The sequence below is a fragment of the Emys orbicularis genome, chromosome 9, assembly GCF_028017835.1.
Source record: "Emys orbicularis isolate rEmyOrb1 chromosome 9, rEmyOrb1.hap1, whole genome shotgun sequence".
In the NCBI taxonomy this organism is placed as follows: Eukaryota; Metazoa; Chordata; order Testudines; family Emydidae; genus Emys; species Emys orbicularis.
The window spans coordinates 22,211,967-22,236,345 of NC_088691.1; the positions used below are offsets into that span (position 1 = coordinate 22,211,967).

At 42.8% G+C, this 24,379-nt stretch overlaps 2 protein-coding genes across 2 annotated transcripts in view; both read right to left on the reverse strand.

Annotated features, from left to right (window-relative positions):
- The window catches only part of ARHGEF9 (Cdc42 guanine nucleotide exchange factor 9), a 263,094-nt gene that overhangs the window by 139,162 nt on the left and 99,553 nt on the right, over positions 1-24,379 (reverse strand). The window lies entirely within an intron of this gene.
- Positions 18,782-18,961, reverse strand: LOC135883496 (uncharacterized). The gene has a single exon (XM_065410641.1). The coding sequence runs from the start codon at positions 18,959-18,961 to the stop codon at positions 18,782-18,784; it is 180 nt and encodes a 59-aa protein (XP_065266713.1).

A 24,379-nucleotide genomic window follows, 5' to 3' on the forward strand; every position in this document is an offset into this window, starting at 1 on the left:
ATGTGCCAAGTGATGGGACTTCAACCAGTTGCCTAGGGAGGATATTCAACAGCCCAATCAATTACAGTATCTATATTTTTTCCAGATATTCAGCCTCAGTTTCCCCTTTTTAATATCATTCCATTAACCCCTAGTTATACCCCTTGTAGCACCCTAAATAATTCCTCTCCCTCCTTAACCTTTACACCTGTTGATGATTATGTCCTCCCCTCCCCCCCAAACACCCCTCCCTTCAGTCCATCTATTTAAGCACTTTCAGGATTTCCAAGCCAGTCAAGCCCTCCAGACTCGTGATTGTTTTTGTAGCTCTTTCCTTCCAGTTTCACTCTATGTTGCTGGTAGAGTAGTATCCAGAAGTGAATGCCTTTAATGCAGTATCCTGTATCCAACAGCAAGGAATGCAAGCTGCATCCCTCACCAGTGTGAAAAAGTTCACCTGGCATATGATACCAGGCTATCCTCTGCGGGAACTTCCCTTCTAGCCTGATTGAGAAAGCCAGCTTAGCTCCCACTGAAGGGAACAATGGATAGTACCATCTGATCCCAAATGGAACAGGAATGGGGACAGCTGGATTAATCCTGGGCACATAAGGAATTTCTCCATTCAGGGATGATATGTGGGAGGAAAGAACAGAGGGAGGAGAAGGTTGGAAGCAGGATGAAGTGCCCAAGAATGGGATCAGAAGAAAGGGAACACTAAAGGCATCGATCCACTTGCTCAGGCTCTGAGCCACTCTGCTGTGAAATCTTTCTAAATGTCTGCAGTTCTGGTTATCAAGAAACTCTCCCATCATCCTGCCGCTGCTGGTGAAACCTGACTTCAGAACAGATGTGTGTTGTTCCAGAAGCCACATCGAGGAACAGCATCTCCCTTGGCATCCTTTTGAGTTGAAGACAACATCCCACGCCTGTATGCTGCTGCTCTCTCAGTGCTCATTTAAGCCCAGTTTACATTTAATGACAGACTTTAACAGGAGACAGAGAGAGATAATATTATAGGGATGCTTTGAAGGCAGGGTGTGAGGTTCTTAGCTCCATGAATCCTGTTAAAGTCCATGGGAAACGCCTCTTAGAACTCTGTTAACCCAATCACAGAGTGCCCCAGGCAGCTTTTTATTTAGGAAAACAATAGGCTGTAAAAACATTTTGCTTTTTAAAAAACTCACGTTGAGCTGTGGGGCAAAGCTCAGCTAAGCACAGTCTGCCTCCCAGCGGGCTAAGGCCACTTTCTCACCACTGCAGGTAGCCTGGTAGCAGCCCTGAGCATTGCCCTATATGCTCCAATGTTCCATTCTATGCACAACGCTTGCCAGCAACGATGCTGCAAGAATTGGATCATGCTATCCTGCAAGGATTGGATCCAGTGCAAATCAGCTGTGGCAGTTTTGAATGAAGATGACAGAAAAGGAAACAAAGCAACGCATCCTTCGCAAACACTACAGAACAGGAGGAAATGTCAGGTGCCTCATACTGGCCTTTCAGGAGACTCTTGTGAATGGGTCTCACCATCGTCATTAAACATGTTACCTAATTCGAACAATAACAACTATCCCTAACCTGCAAGATTCAGAGAGCCCTCAACTCTGGTTGACTTCAATGGGTTCTTTATGCTGGATTAAGTATTTGGAATCTAGTTAGGTGCTCAGATATTACCATGATGAGTGTGAGATAGACAGACAGACAGATGTTTAAAACATAGGTGGTCATAGTAAGTTTTACACTATGGCTCATAGTTACACAGTTGATACAGAGGTGCTGCCTTTGGGGACCTGATCCCAGTATGCAATGCTCCATCTTGACCAGAGCAGCTTAGCTTACAAAATGTGAGACAGTCCCCTGCAAAATCAGGATCATTCCACAGAAATCTCAATGAGTAGCATTCCACCCAGGTTGGGACATAACCAGGTGGTCCCTGCACAAACTTCACCCCTCTCACATAGCTCTGCGTTGCAGCAGCACTGATCACCTGGGCAGTTTTCACCATGGAGCTCACCAGCTCCAAAACCCTAAGCCTTCTCTTTAGAGAAGGTAAAAGAGCCAAGCCATTGAGGAAGGCACCAGATCACTTCACCTCTCACTCAACCCCCAACCTACCTAGGAGGGTATCTTCTCTGGCTGGTTGGAAGGAAGAAGGAATGAAAATAACACTTGGAAGGAAACTGAAAACAAAGAGCCAGACAGTCATAAACATGTGGGATCCTGACTCTTATTCACTGGCCCTCGCACTCTACTTTACAACCCTGAATTGATTTCTTACCTCAAATAGATTTCTAGATGACTTGCAATTAAAATGACTTATACGGTGCCATAAAAAGGTTACTGGTCTTCATTTCAGATTTTTTGGTTGTTTAAGTTTCTTGACTTGCATGATCCTTTTATGCTTTTAAATATTATCAACTAGTCCATGGTTTATAGCTTTCTTTTCTTTTTTTCTCCTTCTTCAAGCCAAGCTGTTCTGCATCCATCCATCTTTATGTTTTATTAACACAAGGATTCTGCTGTGGGCAGCTTATTCTCCCTTATTACATCTCCCTATTTATAGTTTGCCAAAGGCAAAGATTGCCATTGCAAGCACTGAAAATGGCTGCTGAGAAGACGCATGGAGCAGTTTATGCATTTATCTATAGAGGCATCTGTTCAGCGAGCCACCCTGTACCCCAATGATGCTCTTGTCATATGCCTCTGGCAAAGAAAACTCTTCTATCCAATTTCCTGATTCCTGCCAATAAAAGTGAAGCAGATCAAAGACAGTAGGTTACTCATGAACAATATAAACACAGCCTTGCCTTTTCTGAAAAGGTTTAAAGGACACTTTCAGGTTGAACCTCTATGAGGCCCAATCCTGTTCTCCTTACTCTCACAGATTAGGATATTACTCTGAGACAGTTCAGTGGGACCATTTGAAGAGCAAGGTACTATTCCATGTGAGTATGGAGAGCAGAATCAGGCTCCCAGTGAGAAGCAAGTCACTGAGGGCAATCTTGTTGCTTTGCCATGAGCTCTGTGTATGGGACATCACACAACTGCCTCATCCTGGGAGCTGGTAAGGAAAGGAACTGTCCCTCCAAGAGGAGAAGTTCCTTCACTTCTTCCCACTTGATCGGGGCGGCTCCAGGCACCAGCGCACCAAGCACGTGCCTGGGGCGGCAAGCCGCGAGGGGCAGCCTGCCGGTCGCTGTGGGGGCGGCAGTCAGGGAGCCTTTGGCAGCGCGCCTGTGGGAGGTCCGCCGGTCCCGCAGCTTCGGCGGCGGGTACGCTGAAGCCGCGGGACCGGCGGACCTCCTGCAGGCGCGCTGCTGAAAGCCGCCTGACTGCCGTGCTTGGGGTGGCAAAATACATAGAGCCGCCCCTGCCCTTGGTCATATCAAAATAGTGTGGGAAATGGTTGGTCAGGTAGGATTTCTGGCCAAGACATTGGTAACAATATCAGACATCTCACTGGAAAGCCAGTTCTCGTGAGTCCCCAGTTCACTGTAACAGATGCATAGGGTTTTATTCATAGATTCTAGGACTGGAAGGGACCTTGAGAGGTCATCGAGTCCAGTCCCCTGCCCTCATGGCAGGACCAAATACTGTCTAGACCATCCCTGATAGACATTTATCTAACCTACTCTTAAATATCTCCAGAGATGGAGATTCCACAACCTCCCTAGGCAATTTATTCCAGTGTTTAACCACCCTGACAGTTAGGAACTTTTTCCTAATGTCCAACCTAAACCTCCCTTGCTGCAGTTTAAGCCCATTGCTTCTTGTTCTAATATATTTGGAGATATCCTATCTCCTAGAACTGGAAGGGACCCCGAAGGGTCATCGAGTCCAGCCCCCTGCCTTCACTAGCAGGACCAAGTACTGGTTTTGCCCCAGATCCCTAAGTGGGCCCCCTCAAGGATTGAACTCACAACCCTGGGTTTAGCAGGCCAATGCTCAAACCACTGAGCTATCTCTTCCCCCACTTATAAGCATCCCAAATTTCATATGCTTATTCTGACTGACCTGGCTTTGAGCTCTAGTGGTTAACAGCGCCTAGCACAATGGGGCCCTGGTGCATGATTGGGACTCCTAAGCACTATGATAATAGAAATAATAATAATAATTAATAATATATCCTCACATGAGACTGGTAGTCAGGTGGTCTGGGTTCTGGTTTCTGCAAATACCCTGATCCCCTATTGAGCTCAGGGTGTTTCCAGGAACTTTGAGGAAGTGCTCAGCATGTAGCAGAATTAAGCCTTATGTGACACTGTGCAAGGCACTTAACTTCTTCCATGCCCCTGGTTCCCCACCTGTCCAATAGGGACAATACTGTGGTATTGACCTACCTCACAGGCTTTTAATTAATTCTTTTTTGGTAAAATATTTTGAGATATTGCAGTGAAAGAGGTCAAGTATTGTTATTATCCAGAAAAGCCATGGAATATCAGCAAGAGCCAGGGGGAAAAAGCAAACAGGTGAAACTGACTGCAGTGGAGATGGGAAGAAAAAAGGGAATTTAAAGAAAAGTGACACTAGGATATTTATCCATCCAAGGGAAGTGCTAAACGTCCCAGACACACAAAGCACCAGCTAATGAGCTCTAGGGAACAATTTTGCTTTGGCAGGGAGATGGACTGGATCATCAAATATAAAAGTTCTAAAATGTTTGTCCAGGAAGAACCAGTCTGTGGCCTACATGAAACCTAAACATCACGCACCAGGCAGCGGGGTTGCTGGGAGGGGATGAGGTCTCCAGCACCAAAGAGCAGCGCAGCTCCTGATCAGATAGGACTTTTCCACCTCGAACTCCTATGATTACATGATTGCTCATTTGAGATCTAAGACAAAGTATGTGAAGGAGGAAGTCAGATTATGGCACTAGCTAGAGCTTAAGGCCAGGCCCAAAATATCTATAAGTACAGTGCTCCATAGTCCTTATGCCGGGATACAGTCAGGCACTGAACAAATGGGTGGTATTAAAAATACTGCTTTTGATTAGGCAATTAAAATGATGCAGCCTTCCACAAACAAAAAACCCACAACCCCCCCTTACACCTAGCAGCTGTGTTGACGCTATTTTGCATGCACACGTCTGACTTATTTTTGGCAGGCTCTTGTGATTCCTTCACCCTGAAGAGACCTGCAACAGGCTGGGCTGAGCATTTTCAAGCCAAAGAGGAATTTTATCCAAAAGGAAGTGACAAGTGACATTCTCTCCCCCTGCACTGGGAAGATAAACTTTTAGGAGGCAGGAGATGGTGTGAGAGTTTATGGCCCTGAGCAAAAATAGTTACATTACATTGCCTGGTCCCGGGTACAGCTAACTACAGACAAGCTTGTGTCAGGTTAAAGAAACAGCAGAAGAGTTTACCAGTGGTCCACAACAGGGCTATGCTGGTGTGGGTCACTTTTGAGCTGCTCAATTGAGCATCGAGAGCCTAGGCTTAGCATGTGTTTTACTAATGTATTTGGAGGAAAGGGCTTTGCTGGTCACCCTGTATAGTTTTGCGCTTGTACCCATTTCAGATGCCACAAGAGATCAGTAAAAAATCGAGGTTATTTTTTTCATTACAGATAGGCTTGGACAGGTTAGATTTTTGTTGGTAAATGTCAATTTCACCATACACACACAAACTGACGAAAAAAATATTTCCATCGATGAGAATCGAAATTTAGATAGACAAAGTAAGAAAAATGCTGGTTGAGAGCTTATTCGAGTTTGATTCAAGGATATTTATTTTGTATATTTTGACATGTGATGTTGATAATTTGTGTTTTAATGGTTATAAAGCTTTAACTTTTTGAATCGCAACATCTACGGTCATTAAATAATTATTGTCTAATATACCTGCCCCCCCCCTATAATTCCCCACAACTCTGAAATTTTAAACACACCTCTACCCCGATATAACGCTGTCCTCGGGAGCCAAAAAATCTTACCGCATTATAGGTGAAACTGCGTTATATTGAACTTGCTTTGATCCGCCGGAGTGTGCAGACCCACCCCCCCGGAGCACTGCTTTACCGCGTTATATCCAAATTCGTGTTATATCGGGTCGCGTTATATCAGGGTAGAGGTGTACATATAAAAAATTTCAAAGGCTAAACCCCATAATTTTGCGCAACTGTGAAAATTTAAATCAATAAAAAATATTTTAAAAGCTTGAAAATAAACATTGATGTTATCTGTCAAAATTATAAAAAAATAATAATGGAATTCTACCAAGCCTAGATACAGATATCCATACATAATGCAGCTTATTTCATTAATGTTTGGGAAGTACATCCAAAGGCATTAGAGAAGCACAACGTGCTAATTTTGATCAATTAATAATAAAAGAGTAATTTTATTAATTCACAATATTTAAAAAAAAAGATCCTGAACTGCCTGAATGCAGACTGAAGGCTTTAAATAGACAGAAACAGAGAGGCTCTAGATTAATGCCATTTAAAACATTTTTTGTGTGTGAGAATAATACCATGTATAGTCTAATATTTGCACATTGGCAGTGCACACTCAAAACCTTTGGGACCAAATATATTCCTTTTGTAGCTCCATTGAAATCAGCCGAGATACATTAGGGATGAATTTGGCCCACACCTTTTATTAAGCCTCCAGGTGGCATTCAAGTGTTGCTCATAACTGTGAAGCACTAAAGGGTCTGGGTTCTCATTACCTGGGAATCTGCCTCTCTCCCCTGGGACAGACTGACACAAATGAGATCAGCAAAGGTGCTCAACCTGGAGCTCACACAGTATAAATGGGAGGAAGCTGTTGGCCGGGTATCTTCTGTGGGGTGGGAAGTGGGAGGGTGAGGCCTTGATTTCAGAGCTCACCACCTCACCCCTCACAATTTGCTAACCTTCGTGGCCCACTCCAAAGCCTGTGTTTTACCCATTTTCTCCCAGGCTTTTGAGGAGAATGTGGTCTGAGGTGGAGACAATTATGGTCAATCCTTAGTTCATGTTAATAACAATAATGAATGTAATACTTAGCTCTATGTAGTGCTTTCCATTGGTAGATCTCCAAGCACTTTACAAAGGAAGGTCAGTATCATTACCCTGATTTTACAGATGGGGAAATTAAGGCACAGAAAGGGGACGTGACTTGCACAAGGTCACTCAACAGGCCAGTGGCAGAACCCAGGTCTCTGGAGTCCCACTCCAGTGCTTTATGCCTTTTCCTATAATGGGCAAGGCACCTAGAGCACTGGATGGGTATCTATAGTTTTATTTATTTATTAATTTAGGACCATTTAGGGATCTGGGGCAAAAATCTGTCTGGGGATTGGTCCTGCTTTGAGCAGGGGGTTGGACTAGATGACCTCCTGAGGTCCCTTCCAACCCTGATATTCTATGATTCTATGATATTTCTAAATACAATACTAAAGGACTGTAGCCTATTATTCACTAACCAATAACAAGAACATCCACGGTTACATTAGAGAAGATTGTTTTTAGAAATACAAAGGCTATAAACACTCATGCTTCAGGGCATCACCCACCAGCTAACTAGCAGGGGTCAGAAAGGAACATCCCCTATAGGCAGGTTACTCCACCATTATCAGCAGTGGAGTTAGTTGCATCTTTCTCTGACATGTCTGGTACTGGCCACTGTCAGAGACAGGATACTCAATCAGAGGGACCACTGGTCTGAGCCAGTGTCGCAATTTCCTACCTCCCGGTGGAGAGCTTTGATTTTTAAAAGCAATATAGAGTTATTCACTTCACTCAAAAGGTAACTGCCAGCTTAATCCCAATAGATATATCTTCCATGCCTTGGGAGATGAAAACAGCTTGAGATCTTTTCTTTTTACTGGGTAAATGAAAAATAAATAAGAGATCAAATGTTTTTACTTCTTTAGCACCTCCTCCCTTTCGAGGCCCATAAAGCATCTTACAGACATATTTGAATTAAGTTGCATAGCCCCCTGTGAGGAAGGTAAATATTACAACCTCTCTTTTACAAATAGAGAAACTGAGGCATGGAAAGACTAAGAGTTTAAGACACATTTTCAATTTCCTGCCCAATGCCCTGCTGCTCCTCTTCTTCCCTTTGGATATACTGAGAGAGGAGAGTGCAGAGATGCTGTAACATATAAGCAGCTGTATTCAAGCCCTTTTGTATGGAAGAAGAATTCAGATCCTCTTATTTACTCCTGTTTCACTCAATCCAGATTCCTCTTATTTGCTGTTTGTTCCCACTCCCCTAGTTCCATCTAACTGATGATGCTTCCCCCAGCTCTCAATGCTTACTGAACAAGAAAGAAACTGCCCCATCCTCTTTGAATACTCTTCTGTTCATTGCATATGTCGGCGTTACTCCCTCTGGGTCCAGATGGACACTCTTAAGACTGCAGAGCCAATTAATACTGTATTCAAATCCTCTCCTATTTTACCATTCATATATACATCAACCACAGCCACAATGCTGGGGAAAAGAGTCTAAAATCAGCTTGCAGAGCCATAAGGCTCTGGCTAAAAGTAGATGTTGATTTCATTCTCCCATTCGTGTGTAGGCGGATGGGTGGGTGAGAGCATGTGAGAGATAGGGGGAGGGGTGCAATATTTATTTCAAGCCACATTTGTGTCTGATTTCTTGAGGCACAGCGATTTTAAAGAGAACAGAGCCAGGGAAGGGGGAAGGAAGATTCCTTGCAGGCGACACATAAAGCAAAGGAAGACCCATCATCCTCATCCTGAGATTTTGCTATTATTAATTATTATTATTATTATTATTTACTTTAAAAATATAACAAAACCAAAGGCTGGTGGAACCAGATTTTCAAATCAGACAACTGTATATGACGAAAACATGGCCAGTTGGCAGAACTACACACATCAATGGTTAAATGATGCTAACAAATGCTGCTTGCAGAAGGCCTGCCTCCTAATGAATTGCAACGTTTTCTTCACTCCCAGAGATTATGTAACATGCACTTGCCTTGCCATTGCCTCATATTTATCAAACCATATCAGGAAACACACACATGCACTTACAGATATATACATACATGCACACACATACACGTGTGTGTGTGCGCGTGTGAGAGAGGCAACCTAACAAACTGTTACACAAAACAGACCCTAGAGATTACTTAAACCATCACTGAAAGGCAGCCACTTCTGGGGTGAAACAGAGCAACGGTTTAACAATACACAGCAACACTACAAAACAGGAGGTGAACAACAAAACCATGCCCTACTGAAACTGGGGGGTGGGAGGGGAGGGAAGAAGATAACAAGAACGCTGGAGCAAACACCCCTAACAACTCCTTACGATACCTGCCATTAAAGTGGCTTTAATGACTAGCTGCAGTCCAATCCTGAGTTAAATGTCCCATCAGAAAAATGGAAGCTGAGCCAGCACAGTGCCCTGTACATCCCTGCTGGACTAATGGTGCAGTACTGACTCAGAGAGGAGAGCACCATGTGCTGGGTCATCAACACCACTTCCTGGAGCACTAAGGAGATCTTTTGGTGGGGGGAGGGGGGGGGGAGGAAAATCTTTAAAGTTGCCTTAAGGCAAGTTGGGGTGGCTGCAGTTCCAATCAGCTTTTATTAACAACTGTAAAGGGCTCTCACGATTTGCACAGAAGAGGACTGTCTCCTCTTAACAGTCATTCCTAATCGTTCCTGTCACACATTTAGCCATACATAAAGACAACAAACTAGCTCCTTCCAGGGCTGCTCCTTTTCTCTCTTTTTTTAAATTTTTTTAATCCAACAGGAAAGACTTTCAAATGGCTCTGCAGAATCCCAGCTCTCCAGCAGATTGGTGCAATCTGGCCCTGGACACTATGGGACTAGAGATTCATTTAGCCTTAACCAGAGGGGCCGAACATCGGTCCAGCTGTCGCCTAAACCCCCCTGAATTACAGCAGCCTCTCCCTGTTAATTACAGATGACTCTGTTCAAAACCTGAGACTTGATGCTCCTAGTTCACTGAGCCTGACACAGTCAGGAAGCTCCCGTCACTGAAAACAAGGCCCAGTGACAAGAGGCAAGCCCTTTTTCTCCAGCACAGGTGTGATGCCCAGCACATGGGGAAGGCTGATGTGTGGCCCATAACTCATTCCAGCACCTTCATTCCTTATAACTTCCTTCATCTTCCATCTCCTCTCGGCACTGGTGTATAATCAGGCCAGATTGTGGCTTTCAGCCACTGTCTGGGTTGGAAGGTTGGTGAGTAACAGCGCTGCCATGCGTGCCATGCGTGACCCTGGAGGAGTTTTGGTTGATGCAGCCAGGATTCCTCCTGGGGCTCCAGGGCCGCCCAGAGGATTCAGGGGGCCTGGGGCAAAGCAGGGGAGCTGCGGCGCTTGTACTCACCCAGTGGCGGTCCAGGTCTTTGGCGGCATTTTGGCGGCGGGGGGCCCTTCAGTCGCTCCGCATCTTCGGCAGCACTGAACGACCCGCCGCCGAAATGCCACTGAAGACCCGGAGCGACTGAAGGGCCCCCCGCCACCGAAATGCCGCCGAAGACCCGGACTGCCGCCAGGCCAGGGCTTGCCCCACTTGCCCCTCCCCAGGCAGCCCAGTGGGGCTCTAGAGGAACAGTGGGTGGAGTGGCAGTGCCTGCCTGCCTTTGGAAGGATGCTGGGAGTGCACACTCCTCCCTTCACAGGCCAAGTCCACTCGTCAGTGCAGAGAGGAGCAGTGCCCAGGCTCCATCCTCACACCACACCACTTCCATATCCCCCCTCAGTGGCAACAATCTCTGCTCCCCACTGTGGCTGGTCCTACTGAGGGACAAAATGAGGGAAAGCTACTTGTGCTACTCTTCCCTATTATATATATATATATATATATATATATATATATATATATATATATATATATATATATATATATACACACACACACCCCTAGTATATGGTTAACACAGGTATTTCTCACTCTCTCTCTCTCTCTCTCACACACACACACACACACAAAACTGTGGTAACAAATTTTCATTTCAATGCACATCTCTAGATCAGATTGGTGTAAACATTCCTGTTGCCCTTAAAAAGAAACTGATGTTTCCCAAAGCTTTCAAACACATTCCTTTCAGATCCAGAAAGCGTTCTAACAGTGTGTGCTTTTTAAACAGAATTTTGATGGAAGCTTAAAAAAATCAAAGTACCCGCATTACTCCTGGGCCCAGGAATGCATATTAAAAACAATCACCAAAGCTTAATCACACTTTTGCAAGCTTACAATAAAAGTGACTGCACCTCAGCTAGGTAAGGAAAGAGAACAGCACATAAACTAATCAGTAGCGTATCAAATTACAGAGAATGAATTTTAGATCGCAAGCATTACCTAAATATAAATTTAGTGTCAGAATAGAAATTACAGTACACAACCCATTGTATAAATCTTGCCAGACAAACAGAATTACCGTAACTAAAACAGAAGGGAACAGTGCCATCAAAATTAACATAGGAAATCTGGTCGATAGGAATTCTTTGAAAAATCCTCTCTTAAGGATACAAGCAAATCTTCATTCTGCTTTCCCAGTTGGTTCATTTTAGATGTCAAAAACTTTTTCTGCAACTATTCCCAGCAAAATAACTCCACAGCTTAGCAGAATAAAGATTAAGCCCTATGTTGCTGTTGTTTCAAATGTGTATTTATTTATTCTGGGCAGGAGGTTGTTTTGTGCCCCCCCCCCGCTTTTTTTTTTTTTAATTACTAGAGACATCTCCCAGGAAATTAGGATTTATGTTCCTTAAAAAAAAAAATTATTTCTTCTGCTGATTCCACTCCTAAAGTCTTCTGTTTGTGACATTGCAATCACTTTTACAGCAACCAGTTACAATGTCGCAAACAGAGGATTATGGATTCAGAAATTTGCCCCTGGAGAAAGTTCACCCCTTAGTAACAGAAACCTGCTTTCAGGAAATGTCCCAAGTATTTGAAACAAGGTGGAAATTGGGAAGAAAATATAAATCAATAGACTTTTACTTAAATAATATGATTCTCCAGGTTTGCTACTGGGCATTTAAAAGATACTTTGATACCCCCGAATAACTATCACATTGTAAACTCAGTGACAATTATCCTCATCATTATGTGTAAGACATCTCTTTATAAAGGCCAACTTATGGGCCTGCCACAAGTATAATGAAAACGAGGGTAACGGATACTGGCTGTACTTACAAGCAGAAAATAAACTATTTTTTTTCTTTTATGCAGTGCGTTTCACTAGAAGAGATTAACAAACTCTGTACAATGAATCACTTCACCCACTGCAAAAATGCAGCTCTCTCTGGGGAAGATTGTGGCAGCTGCTCAACAGTGCACAGCAACAATACATGACAGCTTAGCACAAGATGTGAAGAATACCAGAGCACATTGAAATTTGAAGGGGAAACTGATGCAGGCAAAATACAAACTAACATTTGCTCAGCACATACTTATTCTCATGAAAGTGCAATGAGCCAGCTAATGACTCGAAATTATCAGGACCCTAAGTTTACATATGGAATGCCAGAAAAATAGAAAAAACAAGCAGCACACCATCCCCTGAGGTAGCTGGGGCACTGCTTCAGTACTGACTCAGAAAGAAGAGTGCCACCTACTGACGCAGGGCAGCAGGGCTACAAAAGCAGTTGCCCCTTTAGCCAATCGGACCAGAAAGTAGAGGAAATGGGCTGGAAATACATACCCATATTTTAGTTAGCCAGGGGCTTCAACTCAGAACAGACATAGACAATCACAGGCAGCAATTGAGTAATATCGACTCATATGTCTCTGTTCAGGCTAAGGACGGACAAGCCTCTTAGCCACTATTTTTCATTGTCCGAAACTGGCATGGGCATATACTTAATTTTTTCATGCATTAATGGTTCCTGGATTCTATCAGAAGGAGAAGTGGAAATCTCAAAATAGCGGTGAGAAAGATACTCCTTACCAAACTGAAAATAGGCAATCCTGGAAATCTCAAAATCTAGTCTGTTCTCATGATATTTCCAGATAACAATATTCAGATAAAATTAATATAAGCTTCAAAGAGGCATCCACACTTTTGCATGATACCTGAAGTGCACCTCTGACACTCAGGAGGCAGTACAGACTATTGGATAAGGCACTTGACTGGGAATCAGGAGGCCTTGATTCTATTCCTAACTCTGCCATTAACTCACCATGTGACCTCTCTGTGTCTTGGTTTCCCCATCTTTATAATGGGGATAAAGATAGCTAAAAGACCTTATGCAGTACTTTAGAATACAGTATGGATAAACCATGCTAAGTATTGCCATCACAAATCCACGTCGCTTTCTTTAACTGCCTTTGAAACACAGCTCCTTCAGTTCCTTGGGCTTCTCTTTAATTTTGGTTATCCTCTATTGACAAAGCCTCCAGACCCTAAAGACACACTCATCAATGGGAATTCTCTGGAGGACTTTCTGCCACAAGTTTCCTCTTCCCAGTGGAAGGTCCTGACAACATAGAACGCAATATTCTAAAAGTGCTTTTCCAACTGGAAAAACAGGCTGCATGATGCTTTGAAGGCAACGATCACAGAAAGGGTTACAGAGAGCCCAGCAGTCTGAGGGTTCTCTAGAATTAAAAATAAAGTCTTTTTTCTCTAAGGGAAAAGCTCATAGCCACATGAAAAAAAAGATCCTTCATGGTTTCTTCAGCAGCTCTTCCTCCAGGAGCATCTATTTTTAGTTGGAAGTATAAATCACTACAGCTCACAGGCCAAAACCGGATTCCCTTAAAACAAAATGCTAAATCCAACTGCGTATGGTATGGGCAGACGCCCATTAGCCGACTAATGCCACACACAGCTCAGCCAATTGAATAGAATAATAATACATTACATTCAAATGACATATTAGGATATGAGAAAACATTAATTGATTGTTCCTCACTATACTCCACTGACATAGCATTATCCCAATTTTACAGCCCGGGAGACCAAGGCTCAAAGAGGTGAAGTGACTTGGCCAAGGCCACTCAGAAAGTCAGCGGTAGAGTTGGGAATGGCTACCTGGACACCTGTCCTCCAGTCACCAGCTGTAACCCCAAGACAAACACATCCTCTCCGCAGCAGCACAGTTATTATTATTGATAATAATTAGATAGTTCCCCTTAATCTTCCTAACTTTGTACAGTTAGGAATATCTCAAATGAAAGAGAGCAAACGACACAATTTATAAAGTAGCCTGGATAACATCCCAGTAGATGAGATACACAATGAATACAATTACGTACTCGGTTCAGAAAGATATACATCGTGAATAGAAAATACAGACAACCCCTCCTCCTCTACCCAGATGCATTACTAACAATATATAGCATATACAAATACAGTACAGTCATAGGTACATAGATACATACATGCAAGCAGGCAAGCACTGTATACAGAGAATTAAGAACTATATCTCCAATCACAACCAGCATTCATTAAATAAAAATAAAAGAACAACAATACAATGAAATGAACAGTAAAGAAGAGATGGGTTCTGTTAATTTAACAAATTAAAAAAAAAAAACTTACATGGATTTTTGGCAATTTTCCTTCAGACATTATACACAGCAGTTGGGCTGTGTACTGAATACCTGATCCAAAAAGAAATATAACCACATTATGCAAACAGATGGGGGCAGGAGTCAGGTGAACATGCAGCTCTTAACAACATTCATCTATGGGATGAGAAAGCACCTCTGCGTTCCCACAAAAGGACTGGAATCTACTCAGCTCTTCATTCACTATAAAGCATAAGCAAATGCTGTACTGCTGCCATCCCAGGGTAAAATCCAAATGGCAGGACAGAAAAGAACAATCACGTCAGAGACCTCTGAGCTGTCCCGTCCCCTTTTACTTGTCATGTGAGATTTAAAATGGATGGGGGGGGGTATCAAGAGGGGTGGCAAAAGCTTTTTTTTAATCCCTTTTGTTAGCCTTAAAGAATCAGAATTAAAACCACATTGAAGAATGGAAAGAATACTAGGTTTAGTACTGATAATGGTGACATATGCGCTTTTTCTGAAGCATCGGAAAGGAAAAATATGCACCTGTGTTTCCCCTTATCTAGAAAGGTGCCTGGATCTTTAAGAAGGTGGATTTCAGCTTAGGAAGAATGGACTTTTTATGTACTGTGTGATACAGGGGTTGCTATGATACAGTCAGAGGCATTTTCTTGAAATAACATTGAATCCTGCTGAAGCTGACAAACAGTGAGTTAGGTCTCCAGTCACCCCAGCTGTAACATATACATGTAGTAGTCAATGGAAAGCTTTGATGGGATTAATAGGGGGTAATTTTCATGGCCAGCATATTACAGAAGGGATGTTCTCTCTCTCTCTTTTATTTTTAATTAAAAGGTAACTTCCCCCTCTCACCCTATTTCTGGCTTGAGCTTTCCCACAAAAGTGAAGCACACCCTACTCGTATCCAGGGAAAAGAGAGACTTAAAGGGCCAAACGTACAAAACCAGCCTCTGGACCCTTACTCTGCAAACACTTATACATGTAAGTAACTTGAATAGACCCATTGAGTTCCTGTATGTAAGCTACTCATATGCATATGTGTTTGTATGACCAGGCCCTAAAATTGCAAGTGCAATCATTTGAGAGTGAAGGTAATAAAATATGGACATCTAGCCATGTTGTCACCCCAAACAACACCACTTCACTATTATAAGCAGTCATGGCTTGGACCATGAATGTGGAATATTGTGATATTTCTTTCTTTTAAATAAAGACAACTAGCTAATTGCTCCTGAGAATCAGGCAGTTAGATGGCTGAATGCTATATTTTTTAAATGAGGAATTGCAGTTGCAACATCACCAAGATGTGATTGTAGAGGCCGGGTTGAGGGCCATTTGAAAGAGTGGCCTTTAATGAACAGGTTGGGGAAAAAATAGACTCATTTCTAATGCCCTTCTCCTCCCTTCCCATCCAAAAGTCTATGAGAAACCCCTATCTATACAATAAGAACAACATTGTTTAAATAACACACAAACTTTTCTACTCCCAAACTTTCATTTTCACATTGTTACATATAAATCTGCCTTCTTTGATTCCATTAGCCTCCAGGTAAATAAAATACAAGATTTAAATTGAAATTATTTTCCAATTTCCAGGTTTCAGATTTATTTATTTTTAAATAAAATGAAATTAAAAAAACAATACCGAGTGATCACTCTACAATTATTAGAGTTGAGTGTAGCATTTGGCACCCCTCATTCCACACTTGCACCCCCATTTTAATCCCCTAGCAACACAAAATACAAAACCGCACCAATAATGGAATCAAAATTGTAGCATACAAGCTAACACACTCAAACACAGACCTTTCACATACTAGCATGCTCACACATACTCTAACATAGGCTGTCATATACACACACATTTCCAGAATGCAAAATGTCAGCCAGAATCTCTGCATTAAGGAATGTGAGTGTGCTAGACAGAAATACACATTAGTTACCAAGCATTCCTTGTAGAAATCTTATTTAAAGGGAAACCTTCATGCCAAAATCTAACCTTAAAAAAAAAAAAAATCAGACAGTTAAGACCAGTTTTCTCTCTTTCTGCTTCTTTCCCCGATTTTTGTTTTTTTGCGTTTCCTCCCCTACCTACTCCTCTAAATAACTATGCCATTCAAAAGTATTAAATCAAATCATTTTGGGGGGTTGTTTGATTGTTAGTTTTCTGAGGGGAAAAATCCCAGGCAAAGAATTCCCATTTCATGGTCATCTATGTTCACTCAATCTGGTTCCAAGAGGTTTTCCAACCCATGCATATATTGACATCAGATGGCTAAGATAGAAAACAAGGCAAATTCTACTTGTTAAGCCATCCAAACCATCATCATGATGATTTTTTAAAAGAAGACCCACTCAGTCTTCTGTAAAGTGAAGCAATCACCTGTTCCATGGGTAGCTACAAGTGAGTAAAAGGAAAAACAGCCAGCAGGCACTGGAGTTGTTGCTATGGGCTTGTATCACAATTTATGGAGGTATTATAGATAGATAGATAAAATATGTATTAAAACTGGCTATATTGATTAAACATTTCTTGCTGGTTTATGTGGCTGAATGCTACAACATTTGACGCTAGTGATTTTTTTTTCTTCCCTGTATTTGCAGTTAAAGCCAGGTTTGAAAGTGTCAGATTTGCAGCATTTGTTTTAATATCAAATTCTGACACTTTACTATAACTATACACTTAACTATACATAAAACTGTTTGCTTAAGTTGTAACTGACACACTCATCTGGATATATATGTGTATACAGTATACGTCTATATCTATATACACGTCTATATCTATGGCTTTGTGGATATGTATTATTTCGGCTAACGGAGTATATAGGAAAAATAATGTAGACAGATGGAGCTAGTTCGAACTGCCTGTATTATCACAGAAATACCCTCACAGTTAATATTCTCATGAGACGCAAACATTCCCAAAACAGGCTGTGATTATTTTTAATTTTTATTTGTTTATTTTAGCAAGCCTGGATCTTTTCTTATAGCAGAAATAATAAATAAAGAGTGGACAAGATTTCAAACAGAAACACTGCTTCTGTGTATGATATTTGCATGGAGAAGATAGTACTCTTCCCAGCACATTTCGTATTCCTACTAAACTTTGTTCATTGAAACCCACCTCCAAAACCACCCTGTTACCCAGCTTGCAAACAATTTCATTTTGCTCTGGACATCTCTTAACAGAAGGACCTCGAACTAGTGGCCACCTTCTCATTGAGCCTATAATATGTAACTTAGCACTTCATTTTCAAGAAAATCAATGTAAATGAAGTCGCCAAAAACTGCCCGTATTGGAATCCTGTTATCCCTGAGATGGGCAAAGATTTTTCATTTGTACATTTTAAAAAAAAAGGAAGCCTAACTAATATTTTTAGAAAAAAATCAAAACAAGACCAAAACCCCTGCATCTGTTGCTTTAACAGAGGAAAACAAAGCATGCATTACTTTTCATCTCTGATCTCTTCCCACTCTGCAAAGATATGAAACACACATAAACAGAAAAAAAGCCCAGCTGGTTATGTTTCATTCTCTGCTATATGTCTAAAGAAAAGAGCTATGCTAAACTGGTGGGAACATAGAATTTGGAGGCTTCTGGACTGAACATTGAGTATTCGAGTCACACTGTCAAGGCAACAGAAATCAATCAATCAATCAAATTTCTTCCCCTTTTTGTGGCTGAATGTTATTTTAGCAAAGATTTAATAACATTAATTTCCCAGCTAGGATTTCTCTCCACCTTTTAAAAACGGCCAGTGCTCTAGACTCAATTAAATACACACCGTCTCTCACCTGGTACCTACATAGTTACTCTCAGAGACACTAGACATTAATCGCTTGCAAGAAATGTCGACCAAAAAAATCCCTATTCTGTTCTTAACGGGAGTCCATATTTTTTAAAGGAATAAAAACAACACACCTAGTGCTTATTCTTTTAACATTTTTTTTTACTCTGTTTCTATCTCGGTATGTACAGCTGTAACTAGCTATCTGTAACCAAGAGATATATGACTGGATTATTATTATTTATCACATTTAAAACCCAGGCAATAAGCAGCTACACTTACAGGCATACTTAAAAGACAAGACATGACAAAAGATTTACGGAGAGATAATATACCAACGTCATACATATCACAGCGAGGCCATGTTGAAGCTCAGTGCGTTTTCCCCCCTCAGTAAGAAATCTCTCTCTCTTTCTCTCTCTCTCTCTCTCTCCTTTCTCTCTCTCTCTCTCTCTCTCGCTCGCTCTTGCTCTCTTGTTGAATTGCTAGTGGCAGTAGCCCCCAACAGCTCAGGAGAAAAAATCCATTTAACGAGTGCCCAGGAAGAACATGAGTATGACATTCACAAGCAATAGCACTACGATCACTGCAAAAACGACCACCGTTTGAACATCCAAGGTCATGGTGCAATGCAGAACACTGTAGTGTTCAAGATGTGGGGCTGGTAGATTTGGAGATGTCAACCTCTGCTCTGTAAGACTGTCCATACATCCACCATGCTAGAATAAAGGAGAAAACTGTTCCTGGTTTGGTTTGTTGGTTGGTATTTGGTTTTGGTCTGCTTTTTGTTTGTTTGTTTATCCCCCTATCTGCTGCCTCTAGCTCATTCTGGAGCCTGCTAAGTGAAGCATCATCACAATCAGTGATCACTTCAGACGCAAAATCCTTCCTTTAAAAAAAACAAAAACGCAAATGCTGGCTGCAAGGTTCTCTCTCTTTCTCTTCCCCCCTCTCTCTCTCTCTCTCCTTCTCTTTCTTGCTGGCTGGCTTGCTTTTTAATTCGTCAAGCCAGTGCAGATAAGCAGCCTGTGTGAGTGTGACAGCTCTGCAAGCTGCTGCTGCTGCATCTCTCAATGCGAGGCGGGCCCTTTCGCATACTAATCAGCTCCAGTGACCAGGCAGTGAAGGGAACTTGGCTGTCAGTCAAATGCAAAGGAAAAGCTGGAACCATAAATGAGTCTTCCATTTAGTATGGCAGTGAGGAGCAGGATGGTTTCTTCTGCTTTTAAAGCAGTTCAGAAATACATCACTTTATGGAACAGAGCGTGTGGTCTAGTGGTTAGAGCACAGGCCGGTGCCTCAGGAGACCTGCGTTCTAGTCCACTGGCTTCTTGTGTAACTTGATCAAGGCACTATGTATATTGTGGATTTAATCTTTGGATGAACGATGTTGTTATTTCTAGAAGGCTGTTCAGTTTAGGGACGGATAACAGGGCAGGAGCATCACACAGTCACCGAGTTTAAGGCCAGAAGGAACCACAGGTTCATTTCATCTGACTTCCTGTATCTCACAGACCAGCCAGCCACCTGCACACCAAACCCAACAACTGAAATGAGACCAAAGCATTACAGCCCACAGGAGACTAGACTATTATGTGCCACAGGCAGAGAAGCTGAGCTCTTATTATGCCTCTTGTCAGAAGGAGCAACCCACACCCAATCATTTGGAACCTCAGTGTGGGTCTGAAAAACAGACCGTATGTTTTGAAGAGTAAGGGACTATCTCTTCTTCTCAGCTCTGCACAGCACCATGTACGCTATCAAATTATAAATACCTTATGGCACATTCTCTTTGTCCTTGGTACTGCACGTACTGCATTGCTAACAGATTTCTCCGCACAGAGAACTAAATTATACCTTAATCCCATGGACACAACTGTACAGAAGAGTGGAGTAAAGGGAAAAGGGGTTGTAGTAATTGTATTTATGCTACAACCATCCAGAAAGTTCATTCCTACACTAAGGCTTGGTCTACACTTACCCCCCAAGTCGAAGTAAGGTACGCAAATTCAGCTACGTGAATAACGTAGCTGAATTCGACATACCTTACTTCGAACTTACCGCGGTTCAGACGCGGTCCACACGCGGCAGGCAGGCTCCCCCGTCGACTTCGCGGTACTCCTCTCGTCTAGCTGGAGTACCGCAGTCGACGGGGATCACTTCCTGGTTCGATTTATCGCGTCCACACCAGACGCGATAAATTGAACTCGGAACTTCGATCCGCAGCCGTCGAACTACCCGGTAAGTGTAGACTAGCCCTAAGAAAACAAAAACACAAAACAACCCTCTCTTCCCCCCACCTCCAGGTCATTTAGGTCCTTAAAAGATAAATATACAATACTTTGTTTCCCAGTTCCTGTCCCCTCTCTACACTCAGTGAATTCTGAAAAGCAAATGATTGATGGCAGTAAGGGTAAGACGAATGTAGAAACACTGCCAATGCACATGCCTTACATGCTGAAATGTGAAAATCAGGGCTGATCTTTGATGCATTCCAGGAAATCTGCTCTTGAGAATTTACTCAGGAAGTTTATGCATGGAGACCAGGATGACGGGCAACAAATGAGTGTCGTTTTCATTGAAATTAAAAACTGCCAAGATTTCAGAAAGATGCTAGGCTCTTTAATTTAAGTGGATGTGGCCCAAGCCTCCTTGAGCCATCTTCTCTCATCACATGATCCTAGTTATTAAAGATCTAAGTTGGCATGTTACCTCTGTTGCCGTGGACGCGGGGGAGATATCCAGGGTCTGAACTCAGGACCTCTAGATCTAAAAAGCATAAGCATGGCCACCCGCAGCTCCCAATGGCCGCGGTTCACCATTCCCGGCCAATGGGAACTGCGGGAAGCGGCGGCCAGCAAGTCCCTGTGGCCCGCGCTGCTTCCTGCAGCTCTCATTGGCCGGGAACAGCGAACCGCGGCCATTGGGAGCTGCGGGCGGCCGTGCCTGTGGACGATCAATATAAACAAACTGTCTCGTGGCCCGCCAGTGAATTACCCTGACAGGCCTTGTGCAGCCCGCGTGCCACAAGTTGCCCACCACTGTGCTGAATCTTTAGCTCACAGAATAGGTACAGCCCAGATAGTAACTGTGCAAGCTTGCCCCACACTCTCAGCCCATCCTGGCAAGGAAGGAGTATTTCTGGGATGGGAGGGGGGTCCAAGCTCCATGGCTCATTCACACTATGGCTTCTGCTGAGACTGCTAATGGTTTCTGTGATGTGGATATCTGTTTACTGGGAACTAGACTGAGACCACAAAATATTTACCATTTTCTGACTAGGTCTAGAGTAAGTGTAGGCTGTGCTGTGTTGTGTTGATGTGTGTCAGGAGTAAGTGTAGGCTTGTGTTACGTGTGATGTAAGATGGAGGACAGGGCTGGGGCGGTACAGCTGTGCCAGAGGAGCTACACATTCTGCTTTTTTCGCCGCCGCGGTTCCTGGGAGAGCCAAGAAGGCGGCGAAAGGAGAAGAATGTGGGGCTGCCGGCAACAGCTCCTTTGATGTAGCTGTACCACCCCCAGCCCTGCTCTCAGCCCTGTCCTCTGGCGTGGAGTTGCTGGCGTGGGGCCGCTAGGCAGCCCCACGTTCTGCTCCTCCTGTGTCTTTCCAGTACGGAGTACTGGCTATAACTATCTTACAGGTACGGCGTACCAGACCATACCGCTGTACTTGCACCACTGAGAGGAACCCTAACTTACAGCTGGTCTCCGTCTCTAAAATGGGCCAAACCAAAATCCCAGACCCAAACGCCCTTGGACTCTGGGGGAGTTTGGATCTGGAACCTAACCCTGTGGCTCACGCTCATCTCTACTTCCTACAAACAAAATCACTAGGGGCTTGTGTTGTGTGCTAACCTCACAAACATGGCATCGAGTAATTGCCACTATGTGACTCAACACATTGATGCTCAGCAGAATATTTGGCAGGAGACTTGAAAGGGTACAAATGTGCAGAAGCATGGACAAGAGAAGAGATTCAAGTGTGTCATTCTTTATGCTGAACACCAGACTCTAAATCTGAACTCCTCGTGGGCCATCCACTCCATAACCTTAGTGTATACACACAGGGACAGCATGCACGTACACTCACATTACAGGAGCTTTCACAACCACAATTTACAATGAGGGTTCAAGGATGACATGTTTAGTATCAAAAGACAGGAGCCAGTTCTGAAGGCATAGCACAGACCATGCAAATAAGAACTGTTTCAAGTAGCTGCCACTAAGAAATTTCACTTTTTTTAAATGTACTGGACTCGAATACAGAGAAAATTGGAGAGGCCACTGAAAACAGACCAACTGTAATCTTGTTAATTTTGAGACTTATGTCATTAAAGAAGCAGCACCATAGACTCATGCCACACATCTGCATTTGTAATAAACTGGCTTAAGGCATGTGATCATGTCTCCCACTAGGGGATAACCCCAGTGATTCTAATGGACTTACTCACAACTAAAGGAGACACTCCTTTAGCTCAAGCAGTAGTGACTTATGCTTTAAATAGTTCAATTCTCACTGAAATCTCTGCTGTCTCCGCATTCACTAATAGAGAGAGGAAGGATGGCCCAGTAGTTAGGGCCTGGCACTCTGGAGACCTGGGTTAAAGTCCCTGTTCTGCCACAGACTTCCTATGTGAAGCTGGGCAAGTGTCTTTGTGCCTCAGTTCCCCCATCTGTAAAATAGGGATAATAGTGTCTCACTAAGATTGTGAGGTGCTCAGATATTATGGTGCGGGGGCCATATAAGAACACGAGACAGGTAGATAGAGCATGACTGTGTTTTTAGTACAGTTACATGGTTTTCACAAGGAATTCCCAATCCACATCATATTCTTTTGGCATAAATCAGCCAAGGAAACAGCCATTGTGTACAACCCAGAACATGGGCTAACTACTTATGCTAAACTATCTATTCCCCATTGTATTTAGCTGTGACACTCAGAGCTCTTCCTTAGGTTTGGGAAAGGTACTCAGTGTAACTCAAAAGCTTGTCTCTCCCACCACCAGCAGTTGGTCCAGTAACAGATATTTCCTCACCCACCTTGTGTCTCTATTGTGTACAACAGTAAGAAGTCGGTAAATTTCACATCCAGCCCCATGCTGAGAGCAGCCTCTTACAGGAGACATGTTTTTAACAAACTAAGAATAAGGATAGTGACACTTCCCAATTTGATTTATTTTTTAAATCTTGATCGCAAGTTACTAGTAATGACAACGTTGTGCTTTTCAGACACAGCAAGCTATGTTAAAATGACAGCTCTAAGAAGCACTGTTCCAAATGGATCAGGGCCTGGTTTATGAATTTTGGGTAGAAATCAAATAGTAAGAGCTTCCAGTCCAGTCACTTATTGTTTGGTCAGTAATAAATCTGTGACCTAAAGCCAAATAGTTCTAAATCTAAATCGTTGATGAAGATATTGAACAGAACTTTACCCAGGACCAATTCCTGCAGAACCCTACTCGATATGCCCTTTCATCATGACTGCAAACCACCGATAACTACTCTCTGGGAATGGTTTTCCAACCAGTATTGCACCCCCCTTATAGTAGCTCCATCTAAATTGTATTTTCCTAATTTGTTTATGAGAAGGTCATGTGAATCAGTATCAAAAGCCTTACTAAAGTCAAGATATCCCACATCTACCACTTCCCCCCAATCCACAAAGCCTGTCAAAGAAAGCTGTTAGGTTGGTTTGACATGATTTGTTCTTGACAAATCCATGCTGACTGTTACTTATCACCTTATTATCTTTTAGATGTTTGAAAATAGATTAATTATTTGTTCCATTATCTTTCCAGGTACTGAAGTTAAGATGGCCTCTGCAGTGTATATAGGAGAGATTAGGGCTACACTTTTCTCTGAACAAAGTTTCTACTCTACCATGTCTTCCAGAGAAGTTTGCAGCTTCATCAAATGCACAAGCAGCCATCTGTTTGTGGTCCAATTTACAAGTATTTAACTCTTCTAAGATGTGGGTTGTCACAGATGCAGCCAATGTGTCTTCTATAACCTGAACATCTAGAAATGCATCTACTGGCATACCACTAACTTCAAGATAATGTACGCAATGACAATACTTGACACCCATTTGCAGCGATGCATTCATCAGCCATGTATGTACATT